This window comes from Sarcophilus harrisii, chromosome 5 (genome assembly GCF_902635505.1).
Source record: "Sarcophilus harrisii chromosome 5, mSarHar1.11, whole genome shotgun sequence".
Classification (NCBI taxonomy): domain Eukaryota; kingdom Metazoa; phylum Chordata; class Mammalia; order Dasyuromorphia; family Dasyuridae; genus Sarcophilus; species Sarcophilus harrisii.
The window spans coordinates 5,975,333-5,999,326 of NC_045430.1; the positions used below are offsets into that span (position 1 = coordinate 5,975,333).

Consider the following 23,994-nt stretch of genomic DNA (forward strand, 5'->3'; position numbering starts at 1 on the left):
TACCTGATCTCTCTGATCTGACCCTGATCACACCTGTCTTTGTTCTTGTTCTGTCCTTTTATAATTCTTAGCTTAATTTCCCCTAAGAACACTCTCCTGAGGGCAGCTCCGAGACCCGCCTCCATTCTCCTCAGGGCTGGAAGACAACTCTTAGTGGAGGGACCAGTCCATTGTTCCTTTGGTTCATCTGTTGGATGTCATTTCCACTGATCAATCAATGGGCAGAGTTAGAGGAAGCGAATCAGCATTTACTAAAGATCTACTCTCGTTATATCTCATTTGACCCTCACAACCACCCTAGGAAATAGGCGCTATTATTATCCCCATTTTACAGTTGAGGAAACTGAGGCAGGGGCTTGTGCAGGGCAACGTAGTTAGGAAATATTAGGCTGGATTTGAACTCGGACCTTTCTGACTCCCAGCCCACAGACAGTGGTGGTATGGCCAAATCACCATCTGTGCCCCAGACCAGAGGTAGCCAACACTACAGTCCAAGCCGGGGCAAGATGTCAATGGAAAACATTTAACAAAATCAATAAAAATACAATGAAAAATCATAGATGTTTGGTCCCACCCCCTTTTGCCCCATCTGAGGTGTTCCACAGCCAGACCCCAATCTGCAGCAAACAAGGCTGAAACTTGAGGAACGCACCCCAATCAATGGGACTTGGTTGTCTGGGTCCCGGCCACCACCTCCGTCCGCTTAGCAGGTGCCTGGCACGTAGTAGGCACTTAATGAATGCCCATGCTTGGGGGAGAAATCTGAGCGAGGGAGGGCAGGAAATGCGCGTCAGCACTGGACAGCTCCCGAAAGGGATTTATCCCTGAGACTGGAGATTCCACCCTCCCACATTTGATGGAGCAAAGGGAGTCAGGGGACCAGAGGGCCCTCTTGCTTGAGTCAAGGAGGGACTCAATGGACGCCCCCGGGATGGTCTGAGAGCCGAGAAACTTCAGTGACGAGAATGAGGTTCCCCCAGGCGGGATCAAGAAAAGCCAGAGCTTGGCGTTTCCTAGCCTGGTCAAGGTCTCCCTCTGGTGCCCAAACCAAGAAAATGCAAACCACGGTAAATGCTGAAAAATATACCTCAAAGTTAGCTATGAGGATGCTGTTGTTCAGATGAGAAACTGAGGCAGAGAGAGGAGGCCATAAGCCCTCCAGCCCCCAGACCCTCTGCCATCTAGCTGCCTTCTTAGGATTTTGCTAAAGACGTGAAAAAGGGGATCTTACAGTGTCCTGGGGACACGTGAATCACAAAAAAGGGAAGATGGGAGGGAGAGCCGCCAGGAAGATTCCACCCTTGAGCTTTTAAGAACAAATTAGTAATTATAATAGAAAGGGGTATCAGGAAGACCTGAATTCAAATTCAGTCTCCCTTATTTGCAAGTAACCCTGGGCAAGTCACAACTCTAAAATAATATAAATTAAATAATAAAAATATTATATGAATATTAAAATAACAATATATAAGCAAATAAAATAAAATAACTTAAAAAAACACTATTAAAGGAGCTTTGATTTCATGAGCATAGGGAACACCCAGGCAAGGAACTTCCTTTCACTAGAAGTTTCCTAGTGTATCTTTAAATCACCTTGCAAAATAAGAAAAAAATTGTCTACCACTATGGCAATGGTGCTTTTCTATGTTCACCCGGATCTTGGCAAGTAAATTGTTTGTACTTGTATTCCCAGGTCCTAGCAGGGGACCCCCCGATACCCCGACACTAGGCCCTTAATAAATGTTTGTTTGTGGGTGACCATGGGGGAAAAAACCCCCAAGAAAGATGCTTTCTTTAGGCTGCAATGTCCCAGAGGCCTAGATGCGGGGTGTACAGATCACTCATGAAATCAACCCTTTTCCAGCTCCGACACAAAGCAAATGCCTTTGTAATTCATCTCTGGTAACGAACATGAATGACACTCGTCCGAACTTCAGGACGGATTTGGGGAGCACGGAACCAGGGGGGAGAGCTGCCCCGGATGTGATGCAATGTCGCACTGGGCCGGCTGACAGCAGCCAAGGACGGGGATCGCTGGGGGACCGGGGGTGATATTCCATGGGGCTGGTAGGTGCCAGCTGCTCGGGCAGCAAAGACCCCTCCAATGGTTCCGCTGGATTGGGAGGGCAAGCAGGGCCTGTGTTCCCGCCTATCTCCCACAGTACACAATAGTAGCTTAATAAGTGCTTGTTGATTTAGAACTCCAACATTTTATAAAAAGTAACCCACATAGAGGAGACAGGGGAAGGGGCTGCTGCTCGACCACAGAGCCTCATCCCCTTCCCCTCTCAGGAACGATTTCCTCTACAAAGACCAGAGTTGGACAAAACTACTGTGAGGTACCAGAGACACCAGACTTTGTTCCCCAACCACAGCCCATGCAGGTTAAGAGCTCCAAAGCAGGTGGGCTAGGCTGGCTTGGGAGGAGCCCACCTTTGCAGGCCCATGGGATGAGGAGCTTGCTTTCTGCCGGTGGGCCCCGTGTCTCCCCTGTCCCCTGCTCCCTGACCCCATGTCCCACCAGCCTCGCTCAGACACTAGTACTCGGCACACAGTAGGTGCTTGCCCCCTTCCCCAGTCTCTCTCCACCAGGTCACCACCAAGCCCCATCCATGACTAAAGTGTGATTTTCATTCTCCTGCTCCTTCCAGGGGCTCCCCAACGCCAATGGGGCACAGCACCCAGTCACCCTGGTTCCAAACCCCGCCAGCCCACTCGGGAGCCATGGCCATCTCCTCTCCACCGGCTCAGGGGTTCCCTCCTGGGAGGGTGTCTGCAGGCAGCCACCAGGCCACTCGGGAAGGGTCCGGGCCGGCCTCCTTCCTCACCTCCCCCCCACCCCACCGGCTTTCCAGCATGGCCCTGGGAGAACACGAGCTGACCCCACACAGCAGCTGTCAAAGTGAAGACAAGGAGCAGTAAAGAATTTTTTTTATTTTCAAAGCTTCTAAGGGGGTATTACAAACAATGGAGAATTTATAAAAGAAACATCAAAGCTATTTTTTTTAAGTAACTGAATGACCCTTTAAAATAAAAATCTGAGATTAAACAATGACAAATGCTAACCGATTAAATCTTTTGAAGATGAAAAATACGAGCTTTGCCTCATGTGCTAAGCCAGTATTGGCAGCCGGGCACCCACGGTCTTTGCAGGTATCGGTGGCGGACGTGGCAGCCCACGCGCGGCACGGGCACGGAGGAATAGCCTCCGCGGAAGAGCTCGGCGGTGACGGCCGCCCCCGATCCACGATGGAGCCGTCCTCCGCCAGCAGACGACGTCGTCCTCGCCCCTGCTGCCGACTCAGCATTTCCGTGAATGTAAGAATAAAGTGGCGACAACGATCCAAATCCTGACTTTATTTTTTAATATAAAAAATGCAGTTCTGGAAACCCCCCCTCCTCTTGCCCTAACATAATGCTTTACCTCTTAAAAATAAAAATAAAGTCCTAATTCTATATACATCACATGTACCATACAAAAAGGTATCCAAAGTTTCTATTGCTACCAAAGGGTTCTAAAGTAAAACGCGTTACAGAAATCCCCTCGTTGTAAACAAAAGATTACAAGGTACAAAACCCAATTACACACAAGCCACCGGGTCCTTTTCGACAACAATTTTGATACAAGTTTCTCCCATAGCAAGTTGAACGCTCATGTGCCTGTATAAAAATGCATATCAATAGACTTTTTCAAATTTATTTTTCATTATAAAGCAAATTAATACTTTCTACAATAAATAAATCACAGGGAGGCACACCTAGGAAAAAAAAAATGAAGTCACTGGGAGATGGATGGGAGGAGGAGATTCTGAAGGGAGCTAGATGAGAAAAAGATCGGGGGAAAGAAAAAACGGGCTCAGAGCCCCAGCAAAGCAAAGCGAGGAAAACAACAAGGGGCTCCTGAGCCATTCTGGGCAGCAATGGAGTGTTTTTGGTGATTTGCAAGTGATGTACATAGCATACATTTACTCTCCACCTCTTTCCACAGAGGACCCTTCAAAATAAGGTCATTTTCTTAAAATACACTTTTTTTGTCATTGGAAATTTACATCAGTCTTATTAAATAAGTGGTACTCTGTGCAAAGAGGATGATTTACAAAAATTATTAAAACATTCAAAAGTCTTTAAAAAAAAGCCACAGACCCAGGAAAGGAAGAGGAGCAGCACCGTATTGTAGGCCAGAGGGCCGGGGCCGAGGCGCCGGGAGGCCGGCGGGCCGCCCGCCCAGCGGTGCTCAGCTGCCCAGCTTCAGGTAGAAAACATGGAGTAAAACCACCCCCACCCCCCCCCAGCTGGGGACAAAGAAAGAAGGAAGGAACTCCTACTAAAAACCAGAATAAGTTAAGTTCTGAACAATATACACCTATGTACAGCGGGGCGGGGACACTATGGACAAAGACACTCGGAGCAGGGTTGTGTGGGCTCCTCCCGGCAGCAACGCAGTGATACAATCATTAATCAACGGGGCGGTGGCGAGCAGAGCGGGCGCTCGGCCACCGCATCCATCAATGATTACGGAGCTAGATCTTCAGGACATTCCTTTGGAAGAGAGAGTCCGAGCCCCCCGGAGGCCTGCTCGGGGTCGCGGCCGTGCCGGGCGCCTAGTCGATGTCGCTGAAGTCGCTGACCGGGTCGCCGTGCACGCGGCTCAGGTGGTTGGTGGCACGTTCAAAGGCGATCCGCACGGCTTTGCGAATGCTGGAGTTCCGGCCTTCCATCATTTTCAGCTTGTCTATTGTCTCGTCGACTCCAAGAGGGACCATTTTGGACTTGGGAAGCCACTGCCTTTAAAAAACAAGGAGGAGAGGACAGTCTGTGGGGCTGTGCCATGGGGCACTACGCCAAGGTCGCATGGGCTGAGGAGCAGCTCCTGTCCAGGGGATCCCTTGGCTTCTACTTTCCCACAACCCACAAAATTCAACCATTCCTGTAACTTCTGACTAAGGAGCTCAATTCCGCCCCCCCTCCCACCCCTTCTCCTGGGATGCATCATTCTATACCATCTCCCTCCTCCCAAACATACTTCTTTTAAGAACCGCCACCTAAAAGCACTTCATCACTGCCCCCAGGGGTACCACCCTGCCCTCCAGGCCCGTGCCCAAGGGTCCCACAGAGCTCCCCCTAGGAGGTTCCAAGGGCCCCACCCACGTGCAGCCACCAGCCCCCACGCCCTGCTCAAAGGGCAGACTCACCAACTCCTTTTATTGTCAAAAAACAACACCAAGAAGAGCTTCTCGTCGGCCTTGGTCTGCATCTGCTCTCCAACCTTGAGCACATCCAGGGGAGGGGCCGGGATGGTGACGCCATTGTGATGGCCGGCCACCCGGGGCATCTGGGGGTCAATTATCTGGAGAAAGAACAGCAGGTCAGAAGATAAAGCTCACCCCTCTAGACAGCAGAGGCTGCGCCCCTGGTGCATGGGAGTAGGTCTAGGACCCCCAGGGGCAGATTTGGTGGGATGGGCACCAAGGGGAAGCACCAGAGACCCCAAAAGCCTTTGAAAAAGAGCAAGAAAGGTGGCAGGACACACTGAGGCCTGCAACGGAGTGAGGCTCCTGGGGCGCGCCCCCTGTCACCAAAACCACTGGGAACGCAGTGGATGCTGCCCAGCACACAGGCCCCTCAGCGCCTGGCATCCTGCTGCTCAGGCAGCCCCAGGGGCCCGCACTCCAGGCCAGGAGTCAAGACCAAAGCCTGCTTGGCCCTGAAAGCCCCAGGCGAGCCGAGCCTGCCCCAGCCACCCCACCCTGGCCTGCTGGCTGCTCCTCCGCCCCAGGACCCCCTCCTCTCAGCTTACACACGGGACCATCTTTCACAAGGGAAGCTGCACCAAGGCAGAGACTGCTACTTTTTCTCTCCCTTTCCAAAACTGGCACACAGTAGGTGCTTAATGGATGTTTGTTCTAAAAATTAAGTCCCACAATCAAGTTTTCCTTTCTGTGAGATTATGAAAGGACTGGACCATCTCAGGCCTTTGCTGTGAGCCCCCAGGGCCGAGCCTATGGCGAGCGGACTCTGCCTCTCTAGGCCCCCACTTACCAGGGCAGGGTAGGAAGGGTAGCCGCTGCATTTGGCCCACACCACTTTCAGAGGCTCCAGGACAGAGGTTGCTGCATCAGAAGAAATCCACATGCTGTTCTGGCCAACTTCTAATGGGGAAACAGAGAGAGTCCGAGGTGAGCACCAGGCCCTGACCGCCATGCCCCCAGAGGTGCCCACGTCCAGCCGTCCATGTCGGGGCTGGGCAGCAATAGGTAAAGCTTTCTGTGAAGATGTGCCCAGGAGCCACAGGAAAGAGCCCAGGGCTCTCAACACCCCAAGGCACCTCAGTGAGGGCTGACCAGGCAGTAACGGAGACCCAAAGCAAGAACAGACAAGAACCCTTTCTCTGATTTTAGTAGCATTGGGAAAAACCAATGCCAGACCCCAAATGGGGGCCAGCAGAGGAGCCCCAAGGCTGTATTGGTTCGGCAAGCTCCTCACATGGGCACACTGCGGGCCACTGAACACCACACACCAGGTCTGGCACCCCCCCACACCAGCTGACCCCTGCACCGCTGACCCAGCTGACCACACTCCCAAAGACACCCCCCACGGCGAGGGAGCCCGGCAGCCGGCTCCCAAAGGGTTCCCCTCATCCCCACCACCACCTTGGCTTCACACTGCCCTCCACCTCGGGCTCCTCAGATTTCTTCCAGGCTAGACACCAGCCATTCTGAAATGTCTATGAGATAAGGGCCAGGGACAGCCCTTTGGGGTCTTCACAGGCTCCCCAAAGGAGGTGGCAGTCATTCCAGCCCAGAGGGCAACCCGTGGGCCTCTGCCAGGACCCCTGGCACAGGGTGAGCACACTTTGAGGACAGTTGGGTAGAATGAAAGCCGAAGGAACCAAATCAAGGGTGTCACCTCATCCCACCCCTAACTTTTGGAGTGGCACCATGACAGGGACAACCTTAACCTAAGAGGGGACTCCAACCATCCAGGCGACGGGGGACGCGGGAGCGGCAACCACAAAGTACCGGTTGGGCATGAGGCCTGGGGCCGAGCCATCAAGGATCCGAGAAACCCACCAGAGGCCCAAAAAGCTAGCAGGAGGACAGAATGACGAAAGGGGCAAGACTGCATCAAGACGAGGGAAGGGTAATGCTGGAAGAGGCGTTTCAGAATCCCAGCCAGAGGCTGGACAAGGGGCATCTTTTGCCCGCTTTCTCTTCCTGGCAGGAAAAGTGGGATCAAGCCTCAGGAGGATCATGGAAGCCTTCTCCTAGGGGCCACCATGCCAGACCCCTGGGGCCAAAGGGCTGATCCTGGGTACTCTGGGCCACCTGGTTTGGTGTCTTCAGCAAGGTTTGGGGTCAGAAGACCCTATAAGGCTTTTTGTGACTTTATCTTTCAGGAAATTCTGAATAACGTGTGATGTGGAGTCAGATGAAAGCCAGAAGGAAGAAAGCCTCTGAATAGCACATTGCTCCAAGAACACCCAGCCACCAGCTGGGCAGTGTAGGGAGCTCTAAGGGCATGCTGTGTCCCCTCCATGGGAGAACCCACTCGTCCCTGGTACTGCCCAAGCCAGATACAAAGAAGGCAACCCTACTGTCCCTTCAGCAGCCCATTCATCAGTGAGGGCACTCAAGTCTACAACAGGGGCACAGGCCTGGTGACAGCCACCTCCTCAGAACCATTTCTAGCTTGCTGTCTATTCTGTCGGGATGGAGCCCAGTCCGGGCCAACAGCGGCCATCTACTCTCTGATCTCCACCAGCACCACTTCTAGTGTGACCCACTTCCAGGAGGAAATGCCCACTCCTGGCTGCTGGCAGGGGCCATTGCTAGCCAAGCTCTCCAGGGTCAATACCCAATCCTGGCTGGCAGCTGCCCCCCATCCCTTCTTGTCTCCATCAGTACCATTTCTAAGTGTACTAGAAGATGGTGTGAGGACCTGGGGTAGCCATTGTGCTGCCCAATAATGAAAATTGTTGGGTACAAAAATTTCTGCACATCTCTTCCTTAAATGCCATCTGGGTGACTCTTAGTCATGCCTCTCAACATGCTTTTATTCAACAATAACCACTGCATCTCCGGGGGAGAGGCGGGGGGAGGCAGAGGCGGGGAGGGGGGAAGAGAAGATGGGGGGTGTCTTGCTCCCCACAATGGTCTCTGGTCTGTAAGAATTTCTAAACAAGATTACCTTCAAAACCTTTGTCTGCCATCTCCCTTGGCAACTAAATCCATAAGCACTCTGACAGAAGTTAAAAAGCTTTCATCTTTATTTAGTTATTAAATTAAGTATTTAAATGAAATTATTGTCATCTGAATCGATGTCTCTCTCCATAACTTTTCATCAAGTCAGGTTGGGCTGCTTCAATTGCCTGTCTTATCTTTCTCCATCTTTCCTTTCAATCTTTGCTCTCAGAAGTCAGGACTCGGACAACAGAACTGTCTCCCGCATCCATAAAGTGCTTTTTGCCTCTTGAATTTTTGATATAAACATGCTTCCCTGCACAACACCCAGGACCAAGCTATCCATCAGCTTTTCTTGATGATGAAGTATGCAAGACGCAGCGGCGTTAGGCTTCCAAACTTTCCTTGGCTGCTGCTTCCTTTTTCCTGATCTACTGTGATCGATGTTTCTCACCATCTGCACTTTCTCACTGAAGAGCCTGAGAATCAGAGTCTAACTGGCTTTGAAGGACGTCACCAACATCTCCATGGACTTTCCCTCCACAGGGGCTGACTAATGCCCAAGCTGCTTTTTTTCAGGATAGGTTGTTTTTTTTTCCCCTCCCCAATATGTATTATCATGAGCAATGCAACAGGAGAAGACCAAAACAACCCATGAAACAATACTTCTTGCCACCTTTCAGAGGTGAACATCAGCTATCCTACCTGCTTGACAATCCTTCCACTAAACTCACTTAGAGCAAGACTTTCCAAACAGATGGGACCCTGGTTTCTCCCTGAATGGTCCCTACAAACCGTGGGCCTCCCCCATGATTCTTCGCCGCCCACTTGGCCGAGAGTCCCAGGATGTACGAGGTATGTGGCAAAGCCCAGCGCCTCTGTTGGAGGGCTTGCTCACCACCTCTGGTGTCCCAACTCTCCCCTGAGGCTCTGAGAGCCCATCCTGGCAGGCAGGGTGAGGAGAGGGTCTGCCCCCAGCCCAGAAGCCATCCTCAGGCAGAAGGGGAAGAGCAGAATAAGTGATCCAACAGAGGCTGAAGCCAATGCAGTGGAGCAGTGCTGCAGCCGCCCCGATCCCCTGCTGCCTCTCAGGTCCCTGATGGTTGTCCCGCTTTTGTCCCGTTCTTGGACTTTAATGACTTTTTAATGCCGTGGACGTCTTCCTCTGGGGAAGGGGATCACAACGCAAGATGGTGAACTGTGACCAAGAGCAGCCAGCACTGAATGGGCACCTACTGTCTACCGGACACTGGGCTAAGTGCTAGAGAAAGGCAACACACAAGGAACCAATATTCTAAAAGGGAGAAAGAGATCATCTCAGAGGAAAGGCAATGGCAGCGAGAGGAATGAGAAAGGCTTCTCGGAGACAGTCTGGAAGCTCAGCAGGTAGAAAGCAGCCATGGAGAATGGCATGGAGATCCCATCGGAGTATCACAGAACACGTGCAGGAGGCTCAGATAAAAGGCAGAAGAGCTCTAAAAAGCAACCAGAGCATCTTCTATTTGAACCCAGAGATAAAAGGGAACCACAAGAATTTATTCAGTGGGAGTATGACAAGATCAGGCTGCCTGTGGAAGAAGGACTGAGAGACAACCAGCAGGCTACAAGTGTCTGGGGATAGGGACCTAGATGCCAACAAAACTATAAGTCAGGGGACTCAGACGGTAATGGCTTCAACACTAATGGGATTTGCAGGGAAAAGATAGGAGTCCAAATTGGCCACACTGATTTTAGAATGACAAGGAAGTGTCAGCTTGCAACATCAAATAAAAGTTGAAGAGAGCCATTGCTACAGAAGACAGCACTTAACAGGGCTGGTGGGGAAGAGGGCCGAACAGGGACGGCACCGTACCTGTCAGGGAGGGGCTTTGTTATACTGCCAGGATGGGCTGTGCCAGGCAGCTGCGGGCTCCCAGTGAGCGCTCCTCAGGGCTCCTGGAAGACTGTGACCCAGGGTCAGAGGTACCCACAGTATAGCAACTTCCACAGATGCTGATGCCAAGAGGAGCATAGCAGTCCTTCCCTCTCTCCCAACCCCTCGGTCCTGTACCTCTCTGGCTGCTGGTCTTCAGGATACAGTTTTATTATCAGGAATTGGCCACACATAAACATCTCCCCCAAAAGCCCCGTGCCATAGGAAACCATGGGTCACCATTACTAACAGCCTGAGTTGGAGTGTTTGGGGAGGGGGTCCCCCAATTTAATATGGTCCATCTGTCCCTGCTGAGATCTCTGCCTCTGTCAGTTCTTCAGTGACTCTTTAATGCGCCCGCCTCTCAGACAGTAAATCAGATGGTTGGTCCTTGTATGGAGAAGTGGGGAGCACACCTGACCGAGAATCTGGTGCCATGTGAGATCTGTGCTCCTGGATCTGCTCATGGCTCCCTGGTCCTCCGTCATGAGACCTGTCAGGCGTCTCTGAAGCTAAGGCCCAGAGAGTTTAAGAATCAATGGTCAGGGACAAAGACTGAATCTCTGGGAGCTGGTTGGGTGATTTCGGATTCGGCTGGACAAGGTGGAGAGAAGGAAGCGCGTGACAAAGCAGTAATTTTTAAATCTCTCAAAAACCAGTCTGTGCCTCTGACCCAAAGACCCCCAAAGAGGCCCTTGCCAAAAAGGACCACTGGACACCAAAAAGATTTCCAGCAAAGCTAGCACCAAACGATTGGAAGCAAAGATGGTGCCCATCAAAGGGACAAAAGACCAAGGAGGTGGGGAACAGACCAGGACCGTGAGGGGGAGCTCGCGACCAGGAGGCCAGGGGAGCGTGGGCTAAGATGAAGGCAGCACACCGGAGGCAAGCAGAACCAAGCCCTATGCCAACATCCAGCTAGTTTTGCTCAATTACAACTATCTCTGATTGGCTGCAAGGACTCTGTCTAACCAGAAAAGCCAGGAAGGAGCTCCAGGGCTTGTGTGTGTGTGTGGGTGGATGGGTGGGGTGGGGGAAGACAGGGGGGAAGAGAAGGAAGAGCTTCTTTACTGACCCGCTGCGATCCTTGCGGCTTTTGCATAGTTCCCGTTTTCAATGCAAGAGATGAGCTCGCTCCGATCTTCCAGCGTGTGTCTTCGGATCAGAGCCGGCTTGCCCTTGCCACACTTTGGTAAGCTACAGAACAACAGAACATTGATAGAGACGGTCAGAACCAAGGCAGTGGGCAGCCCCAAGGGAGCTGAGTGAGGAACTCACCCATGTGCTCCCCCACGCTCAGGAGGACCACATGATTCCACACTGTACAGGGGGACCTGGGGGCACAGGGGAGGGTGCAGGCACTCTGCAGGGCTGCTCCCTCAGCCACTTGGGACACCCCTAACAGAGGATTGAGATGTCCAAAAAGTCTGGGCCTTCTACTCAGCCTCAAGGCAAAGCTCCATCACCCAATATAAGAGGTGATGATCAGTGGAGGAGGAAGCTCTCAAGTCTGAAGGGGCTTCCAAGGGCTCTGGGCCTTTTCCTGGCTTGGGCCCATACACCCCCGACTCCCCACGGCCCCAGAGGCTACATCCAAACCCCCATCCCCGGTTCTGGCTGCCCCGCTCACCTGGAGTTACACAGCAGGCTGTTACTTGAGGAGATGCTGGACTCGGACGCACAGCGGCGCCGGGGCTCCACTCTCCGTCCAGGGCCGTCGTCCGGCTCTGGCTCCTTGGCTTCGCCTCCAAAGCCATTGGACAGACCTGGAAGACAAAGACAGAGAGCGCCGCGCACAGCTGAGCATGGGCAGCAGTGGGGACCGAGTGTCAGGAAGCCCCCGGCCGTGCCATGGACCCCCGGCTAGACTGCCAAGCTGGGTGCCCTTTCCATGGTCCAAAGCCCAAGTGACGGCGAAGAAAACATCAGCGTTCCTAAAAGGGCCTAGGGAGGCTCTCTGGCTGCGGCAGCAACTCTGGCTTCCCAAGTTCCTAACAACAAAGACGGGCCCTGCTTCTGGAAGCCAGAGAGACTGTGTGAGCACCCCCAAGTACAGCCTCACCTCCCCATCCCCCGGCCTTAAGAACAGTCCCGGAGCTCAAGGACTGTGGGTGTGCTCACCCCGTAGCCCTGCAGTCAGGAAGGGGTCTTCTCACACAGCCTTGGCAGAGCCTGATCCCAAACTCGGTGAGCCTCATACAGACAAGCCGGCCCGAGTGCATTCTGCCCCACAGCAGCTGCTCTGCCCTCACACACCTCCAGCCCCCAACAACCGATGGTGTAGGAGCTGACAATTTCTTCCTTTGCTTCTTTTCTTCCCTTCCCATCTTCCCTATCTCCAAGGCAGCAGCAAGCCAGGTCCCAGACGTGGCACCCACAGGAGATGCTACTAATGGTGGCTGGGACGGGCCACGGCTGAGAGATCGGACTCCAGTCCACCAGACTGTGCTGCCCGTCACTTCTCCGGGGCTCCCACGTTCCCATCTTCCTGTCCCCCAGGTCAGAGACCCAGGCCCGAAAGCCCACGGAAGGTGGCTTCCCTTCACTTTCCTAGTTGCCCTTGCTGCGGAAGGCTCAGTGATGCAGACAGCCTACGGACCGGAAGACCTGGCCGGGCTCCGACCCAAACAGGGAATGCCTTCTTTCAGAGGGATTATTTCTCCAGAAATGTCTGTGTAAAGAGTGAAGTTTGAAAAACCCTTCAACCAAGTGGAGTGACCGCAAATGAGCAAGAGGGATGCTATTAAGGATGCTGGCCCTGACCAGCATGGACTGGAAAGTATGTTCTATTACTTCATTTGATCCTCACAGCACCTCAGGAAGGAAATCTCGCTGTTCCCATTTTACAGTTCAGGAAACTGAGGCAGGCAGAGGGACAGAGACCAGCCCAGGGTTACCCAATCAGTAAGCATCTTATGCTTACGTCCATCCCCTTGGCTAAGCCACTCCAGATTCATAGGAAGGTAGTAGGATCTCCTGGGAAATTTAAAATGACCCCAGGGTCCTGCCCAACACAAGAAAAGGCATAGGTCCTAAACTGACAACCTGGACCACGGAGAGAGCACAGCTCCCTGATGTCACCAAGAGGCAAGTACCTGCATGAGCTGCCCCCCAATCTCCCCAATCACCAAAAGGCTTCAGGGATCAGGGATAAATGACCCAATGGTGAGGTCATCCTTCAAGGTTTAGACACTATTTCCAAAGCCACAGGGGAAAACCATAAGCGTCTGAGCCTTTTCTATCTCAAAAAAAAAAAAAAAAAAAAAAAGGCAAACTGGCAGCATGTGATCTCTTTTACATGTATACTTTATAACTCATAGTAAGGGGAGCATTTATCAAAAGGTCGGCCTAGATGTTGAGGTTCCAGGGAATTTCTTTTTTTGCAAATGTTTTATCAGTTCTATCTGATTCTCAAGAAGACTTTTACCAGCTCTAAATAAAACAAAAAAGGAACTCAAAGCAGGATAAAGATATAAGGTTACTCTATACTCAAAATACACAACTAAGCATGTTTATAGAGAAAACAAAGTTTTCCTGATTATTCTGCCCAAAGAAAAACCATTGCTTCCCTTGGCAGAAAAGTGGGGTCTACAGGTGCTGAGCACTGATGCTCTACCATCATTCTGGCTTAACCGCTTTTCACAGTTGAAGATTTGTGAACAAATGATCCTGTCCTTTGTGCAAAGGACAAATGGTTAACACTAAGGCTTGGCTTGCTTGTTTTAATCTGCTTCTGAAAAAGGACTCTCCAAACAGAAAAACGTTCTCCCCAGTGGAAAACCAGCAGGCTTCTCCAGGCCGCTCTGCACTTCTCCCATGATATTCCCCAAGTCTTTCCTGAATTCTGGCTCCCCAAACACACCCAACAGGAAAAAGCCACAGTCAGCCCAAGGCCCTTTTCCTCCTCCCTCTTGCGGGTGCCCAGAGAGTCAAAGACCACATCCCCTTATTTGCTGAGCTGCCAACAACTACCACCAAGAGAAACTGGGAATTAATGAGACCAGAGGCTTCCTTGGGGGGAGGCTGCAGTGTCTCCAACCAAGGTCCAGTGCATGCTTTTTCAATAGTCATCCTCTAATCAGCAACGTGGCAAAATGGGGGCTACTCGTCAAATGAAGAAAAATCAATAAAGCTCTGCCAATAAAGCCAAAAGGAAAATGTGAGCAAGAGTCTCCACTCAGAGGAAGCTGCAGTCTTCGACACCGAGTAAACCACACCTTGATCCTGTGCTCCAAAGGCCCATTATTCAAGCAACCCATTATTAAGTCATAGACAATTATCATGGGGAAAAAAGGAAATTCAACAAATGTCACCCCAAATTACTCCTACAGAAATAAATCTGCGGCTCAAACATCCCCATTCAAACAGTGTAAAACTTCATCCACAAAAAAGAAAAAAATCCAATCTCTGTGGATTGCTCTGAATCTTTTGGAATACAGAGCATTAACTAGATCAGTGTGGAAGAGTCTATCCTTCCCACCCAGCCCTCAATGGCCCCCTTCACTTCTCCCTGGCTCCTAACCTGCCCTTCCCCAGCAGTCAGCAGAGTGAGCCCCTGAGGAGTGGCCGGCCGGTCTATCCTCAGCAGTCATCACGGGCCGGGCACATGAGCACATGTCCCCCCCCATCTTGCCTTAGCCTACTCTCCGACCCTTTCTATGTCATGGGGTAAATCAAGCGTCCAAGCAAAGAGCAGAAAGCACAAGCTGATGCCCATCACGCTGGAGACCATATTTCAAGGCGAGGCTCGTCTCCCAGAGTCACTTAGAGATGGGCAGCCTGGTCCAGAAGCAGCCCTTGCCACCAGCACTGCAACAACATTTGCTCTAACCAGATGACTGGGGCCCCTGGGGCTTCGGCCACAAGAAATCACTCTTGAAGCTAACTCTCTCCTCCCCTGCCTCTAGCTGAAAGCAGAAGTTATCAAGTTTTCATATTTTAGCACCTGTATCTACTGGGCTCTTCATATGCCTGGCCCTGAAACGGACACCAGGCATGGAAGGAAATGAGCAGAACAGGTATGAAGACTCATGGCAAGTTTGTGTTTTGGTTTTTTTGTTTTTTTGTGGGTTTTTTTGGCTCTTTTTTTTTTTAAGAGAAAAGGAAAAAAATCAGAGCTAAACATGGCAGAAGCTGAGCAGTAATGGAAGGAAAGGCCGACCAAAACTTCGATTGTTTGTTATTTGTTAATCATTCAATTCCGTTTCACTGAAACCTAAATGTTTTGTTTGAGACCTTGACCTTTTTTACTGATGACCAGTTTTATAATGGGAAGGGAAAATATCCAGAAATCACTAAATATGAAAACGAAATCAATAATACACACAAGTATATAATAGTTATTGTTCTTAACAACAAATTCACTGAACTAACTGTTCACTGGCTTGACTCTAGGGGAGCTCCTAGTAGAGGCTTCCCTTTGGGAGCCAGAGTGCTTTGCATCATCACATCAATATCCTTGAAAGAGGGAAGGTTCCCAGCACTATAGGGGCTCCCAGCCTGGCAGAAGCTACAGGACATATCAGTGTGAGCTGGGATCTAAGAAGCCTTCGGTGGACTCAAACATCTGTGTGAGTGTGGTGGGTGGGAGTGTGTGTGTGTGTACGTATATGATGAGGGGGAAGTTTAAAAGACAACACACAACTTATCATACCTAGATACTTCAATGCTTCTACAGCAAATCTCCAGGGTCCAAATTCTAAAAACTTCATAAAATCCAAGAAAGGTCAGACCACCCCACGTCCCATAATCGGTATTATCTTGTCAAGAGAAAAGTGCTGAAAGATTCAAGTTAGCTGGTATTAAAAGCATGAGTGAAGGAAAAACTAGTCCCTAGTCCTAGAGAAAGATTCTTCTCATTTAAGATAATTTCTTAAAAGGTTTATAATCTCAAGTTTCAACCAACTACCGCTACTGCTAATCTAGAAAGAATTTGATGCTGTGAACAAATTCATTATGAATTAATTTTCTTTCAAGAGAATAATGAAAAGAAATGAAGAGTGGGGAGAACCCCAAAAGCCAGAAAAATGGGTCACCCTAGATCTGCTCCATTGTTTGTGATTCTATTCCAGAAGTTTGCAAGTAGTGGCTCCAAAGTCTGCTGACAAAAGCCAGATGGAGAGACATTCACTAGTGATGCTGTGCCTCAGGTACTACAAAGCATTCAAAGGTGCAGGAGGACTGTGGGTCTTGTCCAGTACTCTCCTGAAGCACTCTCTTTCTAATGCTTTTGTGACTCTGAATGCACAGTGACGATGTCTGCCAGCCAATCATATTCTTTTTAAATAGAGCAGGGTTAAATTGACTATTAAATAAACAAACAATGCTATGCATATCTATACTGTTCAATGGAAGGGAAACTTTGACCAGATGAATAAAACCTTCCCAAACAGCCCTTACAAACAAAGAGCTATGAATTCTGGGAACTGGAGAGATGGAAGAGGAGAAAAAAGGGACCAATGTCACAGAGAACCGCAACATGTATGACTTTTAACTTACAGAGATGGGGGAATGGACTGAATGAAGAGTTTAGGTTCATAAATGTCAAAGATTTTCCTCCAACATGTTCATGTTTTTGATTTGTTTTAAGGATGGCCGGCGTCTCCACCGTGATCCAGCATAATTACTTGAAATGCAATGGTCTTTCTGCGTTCCAAAATGATCAGTTAATAGAATTCCAATCCAAGTTGAAGATAACAGAAAATAATTAGGATCCAAAGAGATAAATACCCCGGCATATTAGTAAATATGAGAACCTGGAAAACAGTGAAAAAGCCATTTAGTCTGACTGAAAGGAAACAAATACATCCACTGCAGTCCAAAGACACTGAGACACATCTATAAATCTTTCACATAGCTAGAACCAGCTAACAAGATTTTCACAAGAGGAAGCATCAAAATGGAAGCTTAGTTGCTGGCTTGGGTATTCATTTTTGATAAAGAAATAATTATTTATGGAAAAAAAAAAAACAAAAGAAAAGAAAAAGTTATCAAGATAATAATACAACCTTCTTCAAATGTGCCATCCATCAAGACTAGAGTATTCATATTTTTTCTAAATTGCTTCCAATGAAGGATAAAAGAATGATGCTCACTCCGGCTGAAGGGATGTCACTACTTTCTTCCACAGAAAAGCATATGGCTCTCCAAAGAGGCGACTTTCCAAATACACCCCCAAACCCCAACAAAGTTGCATGATTGAGTAAGTCTGAGTGAGCTTGAACAGGATCTGAATCCATGACCTTGGAAGGCACTGTCGAAAACTGGAAAGCATCCCTATGGCTCAGGGTGCCCTGATGAATCTTTGACAAGGATCACCAAGGCTCAGAATACTTCCAAGTCCTCAGAGAAAGAAGGCAAAATGGAGCAAGAAATCCCAGGGCTTGTGGAAGACAACCAAAGGTTCAGATGAAGACACATATGATTGACAGGAACTGACAAGTTCTCAAACTTTGCCCCCAGGTACTTTGGTCTGGATCAACAGCTCAAGAGAAGCAGAGAAACTTGGGATGAGCCCGGTGTAGTAAGAGTGTTCATTAAACAGACAGACACATCAAATGACAGGTTCCCTGGAGTTCCTGAATGATGGAATTTTGATTTAGTGGAAATGTTACTAAAGGCTCTTGGCAAAGTGTTGGGTCATGAAAACTTCGTGTTAAGCATCTTTTTCAGAAGTGCTTAGGAATTCATCATGCTTCCACTGAAATCTACTGGCATTCTGGAATAAGAAAGCAGAAAGCTCCATTTCAGTCAGAATTAAATGTGTAAAAAAAAAAGTATCTTCTTGGGGCTGGTCCCACGAGAAAGTTACTCAATCAAAATCAAGCCCAATTCCTCCTAACACAACACATCAGGGTCACCACTAGGAAGCTATAAAATAGCTGAGGATTAAGCATCAAAAGAGAAATGGAGAAAAGGACAGCTGAAGATTATTTTCTGAAAAGTGCGTGTCAAGGGAGTCCCAAGAACAAGCTATTCTAATTGCAAAAGACATGATTAGTAAGTTGTTTCAACAGAGTATGACCCATATGAGATATGAACAAATAAGTACCTCAGAGGAAAAAAAATTTCTACTCAGCTTGAGATTATTTATTAATAATTCTTTACTGGAACAGTGCTTATTAGCTACATCAAGTTTAAATGTAGCCAAAAGGTATTTAATACACACATACATGCACGCACACACACACACAAATCATGACATAATGAAGAAAGTACTAAAGAGAATAAACATTCAAATCTATAAATAAACATTTCTGTTAGAAAAACAGGGAATGGACTGAACAATTTTAATTTTAACGGTGGCTGCCATTTCTTCTCTCTCCAGTGAAGAGACAGCGTGACCATCTATAGACAAGGTACAAGATTTCAGACATGGAAATGTGATCAACTTGGGTCAACTACTCATGAAAAGTCAAGATTCCTACCCACAACTTTCCCTTAAACAATATAAGCTAATCCTGGGCACCCCAAACACTCCCATTTTTTCTTTCTGGTGATCACCAAAAGAGATAAGATCATTTTCACAATTGAATGGAACTAGGATGTACCACATTAAGCTCAACAAAATCCAGGAAAATATTGCCAGACTGATTCAGAATGGATTTTTCAATGACAAGATAACTTAGATCCAAACAATTTTAAAATCCTGTATTTTTTTCACTGAGGAAGCTTTCATTTCAAAAATTGACTTTCATTAAAGAAAATCAATCTGTAGTCCGGTATTAGAAACTAATAGACTTCAAAAAACTTTTAAATACGTATTCCACTTGCTGACACAAAATATTTTATAGACACCTAAATGGATCAGAATGCAAGTTAATTCCTCAAAAAGAAAGGGTCTCTGAATAGTTACAGAAAATGGAAATTTTCTTATGGGTATGGACAATTTCTTCAACTATCTTGTATTTGTATACATTCAACCCCAAACAGTTTTCAAAATTAATCTACATAAAATGTTGCCTATAATTTTATCTCATAAGGGAAATTCAAACAAAAATTATATCTCTAACTAAATTAAGCTATATGATAACAGAAGGATTTAAAATTTAGCAGGATGACTTGGGGTTTTCTCAAGAATGACTGAGTGCAGAAGGGAGTTCAGAATGCCTGAGAACTGACTCACTTTTACAGAGAAAGAAACTCAGGCCCAAGGAGGCTGTGTGCCATGCTGACAAAGCAAGGGGTCTATGACAGAGCAAGGGGTCTATGACAAATACCAGACCAAGCCAGGGACTCTTCCCTTAAAGGTCCCGGTGTCACAAATGAAGCAGACTGGCCAAGCCGGTCCAAACACTGGTGTCTCACCTGATAAATCTATCTTCTGCTTTTCAGTCTTTCTGGGAGCTCTGATCCCATCCTGACACCCAAGAAGGAATGACAAAAACCTCCAATATGGGGGAAGCTAAGCTCTGGCAGGCTTGACAAGAGCCTGGCATGATGCCCTACCCACTACTTCCCAAAGAAAAATAAATAAAAGAGATGTCCCTGTCGTAAATCCCAGCGTTTTGATCAGCTGTAACTGGTCAAACTGAGGCAAATCAGCCCCAGGTTTGGCCATAGGAGTAGCAGGGCTCAATGACAATCTTCCATGATAAGCCCGCTCCATCCTGGGCTTCTGGAGGTTAAGCCAGCAGGGAGTGACCTTTGACAGGTCCACAACACACAGACCAAAGCGATCTGCTGCCTATGGACCGAGGGGCGCAGACCGTGGCTCACCACCTGCAGGGTCCATCGATCGGGAGAACCCATGAGACAAAGTCATCAGTCCTGTCCATTCTGTCAAACCACAGGGCAGTGGTAAGAAAAAGGAGAGGAGCTCAGACTGGGAGATGAGCCCATCAAGGTGTTCCGCCCGCTCCAGGTACATGGACATAAATGCTTCAGGGACAGAACAACCCCACACCAGACTAACTGAGGGCCTTCCCACCTTTCCTAGTTCAACCCTTCCAAGAACAGACTGTGAGAGAGAAGCAGCACCTGAACCGGGAACAAGGATTTCTGTAAAGGAAAATGTCCTTTGGCAAAGGTCACCAAGAAAAGGAGAACATAAAACTCTATGGAGGCCAGCTTCCGAGCTGACCATCTCCCCTTCTTACCCACCCTGCTGGAAAGGCTATTCACTCAGTCCTGACAACACTTCACGTGGCCAGCCCCCATCTGGCCATGGCCGTGCAGGGCAGTTGCCAAGCATCCAGCTGCGGTAGCCCCCCCGAGTGGCTTCAGAGAGGGTCCATGACCCTGGTGGCTGCAGGCTACAGGCCTATGGACATGTGTCCTTCCTCTTTTCACCACCCCACCATGAGCAGCAGGGCAGACACCCCAACTCGGTGTGTGCAGAACAAAACCAAAAGGGGCCTAGAGGAAAGGCAGCAATCACATTGTTCTCAAACCAGTCTGAGCTCGTGTTGGGGACTAAGCACTAGAGGAGGGAGCTCTCTGGCTTCTGGACAATGTAACCGTGGCTTGCTCCTCTCTCCTGGAGACGAAAGCTACGTGGGATAAAGAGAGACAAACAAGGCAACAGTGATAGGGCCGAGGCAGGGTTAGAGGCATGGGGAATCTCGCTGGAAACCCACCTCGGCACTCACTTTTGCAGTCAGACTCCAAGGGACAACTGGGAAGACGCAGAGCACAAGCCTGACCAGATGGACACCGCAGAGCATGGTAACTAAACTGGCTGACTTGTTTTTTTAAAGAATCAAAATTGCAGCTGCCAAAAATCGTACCCATTTGTCTCTCCAGCAGCCACACGAGCGCACGCACACACAAGCACACGCACATTCACAGAGGCACTCATGGGTACAGCACCCATGTTCAGAGGGACACCCCGGCACTCACAGGCACACAGAGGCCCCAACACAGACACAGCCAGCAGCACCCCCCAGTGTCGTTTACCTGTGTCTAGGCGCTTTCCCGGGGACTCCTCATCCGCTTCGGAATCTCCGCAGGCACTCCGGGACCTTTTCCTTGGCTGCAGAAGTGTCTCCAACCTTGGAAGGACTACAGACAAAAAGGTTTTGGTCCCTAGCTGTGGAGAAGTTGGCTGGGTCTCAGTGGTCTTGGCAGGCTTGGGGGGGCTTACACTTTTCGATTTGCAGAAGAGAACAGAGGTACGTCTGTTTACATCGGTGGATGACTCAGCTACTGCAGAGACTGTCGAATCATTGAGATTACTGTCAGGTTTATGTTCTGGAGTGTGTCCATTTACCATTTCTTTCTGAATGGACGTGCTATATAATTCATTATCAAATTTTACTCTTTTGAATAGTTTACTCTGCTCTGGATTGAGTTCTACTGGTTTGAGGGTTGGTGGTTCTGAATTAGTCTCCGAGTTTGAAGGAAGAGGTAATGCATCTGATGGTTCAAGTTTAGGGGGAGATTTATCTCCTGAAAAAATTATAAATAAAGGGTGATTTTTGAAAACGGATCATTAAAAAATGTATTATAAAACTTATTATAAATGTGAAGTCCACCAAAATACTAAGTTCAGTTAAGGAAACAACGCATAATATTTTATAACATAAATGTCTAGTCACAAGCTCTCCTAGTTAGTCAAGTCTGAATTTAACCTATGATTAGAGCCTGCATGGCAGAGCTAAGCTGAGGGCCAATGCTAAAGATTCTGCCTGCCTGCCATGTTAGTTCAACAGCAGAGTTGGCCAACTCGAGCGGCTAAGGCTCAGGCTTCTGTATTTGGAAAATTACTTTTGGTCAAAAAATGAGGAGAGATCATTTCACACACGCCACTCTGAATCATCAACAAGCCTCATCTGATCACTCTAGCTTACCTGAAGGGGAATCCTTCACAAAATTTAAGGCAACTTATTGAAGTTGGTCTTTCAAGTCTCCTCATACCCTGACACAGAAAGCTTGACAAACAAAAAGGGGGCTTAGTTTAATTCGCCTGATCTAGGCAAACAGCCCGAATCTCTCTAGAACTAACTCTAAGATAAGAACTTTCCCTGGGCTGACTCTTAAAATAAAGCCTATTTAATCACAGAACAAATGGTGGGAGGCCATCACCATTTAGAACGAGCTCCTCCCCAAGCCAGCAAGACCCTCTACCAGGTCCCTGGCAGAGGAACATCCATGCACTGTGGGAGTGAACAGCACTTCCAGGGCCAGGAAGGACCATGGCTATTCACAAGACCCTGGAAAACTTCCATTACAAAAAAATCACTGTACTCCCCCATTCACTTAAAACATGCAAAAATTATTTTGGGGATTTAGAACATACTAAAAAAAAAAAAAAAAAAGGTAGCCTGGAATGTTTTCAAGAACTAAAAACGGTGGCCTTTTTCAAAGTCTTCATTACCCAACAAGCCCAGTCTTGGGTAACAGAAGGGGCTTTTTCTGGGGGGGATCAGTCTTCGATGGGCAAAGCAAGAATTAAATTCAGGGAAGCAGGGCAAAACAGGGCAAAAACTAGCCTTTTAAGAGTAGTAGAGTGGGATTGGGTTACTTTTTAATCCTAGAAGGTGTCATCATTTAGCTCTTTTCCTGAACATTAAAATTTTACAAATCTGGAGTCAGAGGCGGAATGAGATGAGGTACAAGCACTTCCTGTGCTATGGTGACAAGTATGGTTATAATTACTGACCTCATTGTGTAATCAAAGATTTTCTCATCTCCTCCTCCTCCCCAGAGTTCTAATTTGGGAAAGTAACTTCTCCAATTCTTATCACTTAATTTTTTCTAAATCATTGGGTTTAACTTAAAAGACCAACTATCCAACTTCTCAAGATGCTATTTATGTTGGGATTTATTTGGGAAGGGAGAAGAGAATTCTGATCATCATTATTTAAAAAGGAAAAGGTTTTATCTAAAACTGTGGAAATGGCAGCACAGGGAATAAGCCTTTATATGGTGCTCACATCATACAAATATTATCTCACTTGATCCTCACAACCTAGGAGAGGTAGGTGTTAGTATTCCTCACCTATTACAGACAAGGAAAAGACAATCAGATGTTACCTGACTTGTCTAGGACCACCCAACTACTAAGGGCTGGAAATAGGATTTGAACTGTTGCTCTTCCAGCCTCCCTGCTCTATACTACCTCAATGCCTCAGGCTCGGAGATTATCTGAGGTTGTGCTTCTGAATTTTAAAGATACATTCTAAAGACATCTTGTTGAGACATGTTAAAAATTTATTTAACTTTTCACGAGCTAGTTAAATCAATTTGCTTCCATTGCTAACCTTAAAAAAGAAAAGTGTTTTCAGAGCAAACACTCTAAAAGCAAAGCAGAGAGAGCTGCCTCTCACAAAAAAAAGGCCAGATGCCATCAAAGGAGCTAGTTAGAGAGGGCAACATTCTAAGACTTCATTTTTATTACTGGCTCTTTGGAGAGAATGGAGACATTTTCTACCATCCTGATGAAAAATCAGAGCTGTGTGTGGTGTTATAATGTCCCTGGGGAAAGAGGTATTAGTGCATCAACTGTCTTTATTTACAGTTATATGTTAAGTTATTCCACTTTGTTTTCAGACACTTGTTCTTCCCTTCCCCCACCCACTGAGAAGGCAAAAGAAATAAACCCCATTGGAATAAAGTTTAGACACAAAACCATTTCCCACATTAGCCAGCTTAGGGATTGGACAAATCAAAACGGCAGTATGGGTTGATACTGACTTCAGAAGGTGAAGACACCAGTATGAGCTAAAGTGAACAAGTTCAGTTTTAGCTGATGTAATCTTCCCCAAAATGCAAATCTGGTAAGACCCAGTTCCCTTAGAGTTCAATTCTTTCTTTATCTTAGGCCACAAAAATCTTGGCAATCACCAAAGTAGATGACTTTTTTAAACTGCCAAGGGACATGACCTTGCTTCCATCCAAAGACCTCCTTCCCAAAACTTAAGAAGCAAAATTTGAAAAGCCTGATAATTTTCATATGAAGTC

At 48.0% G+C, this 23,994-nt stretch overlaps 1 protein-coding gene across 1 annotated transcript in view; it reads right to left on the reverse strand.

Moving 5' to 3' along the window:
* Positions 1–2,907: 2,907 nt before the first annotated feature.
* The window catches only part of BRD1 (bromodomain containing 1), a 57,861-nt gene continuing 36,774 nt past the window's right edge, over positions 2,908–23,994 (reverse strand). The window contains 6 exon segments of the mRNA XM_003770771.4: positions 2,908–4,785; positions 5,193–5,347; positions 6,040–6,149; positions 11,168–11,289; positions 11,723–11,858; positions 20,989–21,480. Of these exon segments, the coding sequence (XP_003770819.2) occupies positions 4,602–4,785; positions 5,193–5,347; positions 6,040–6,149; positions 11,168–11,289; positions 11,723–11,858; positions 20,989–21,480 (1,199 nt within the window). The 3' untranslated portion in view covers positions 2,908–4,601.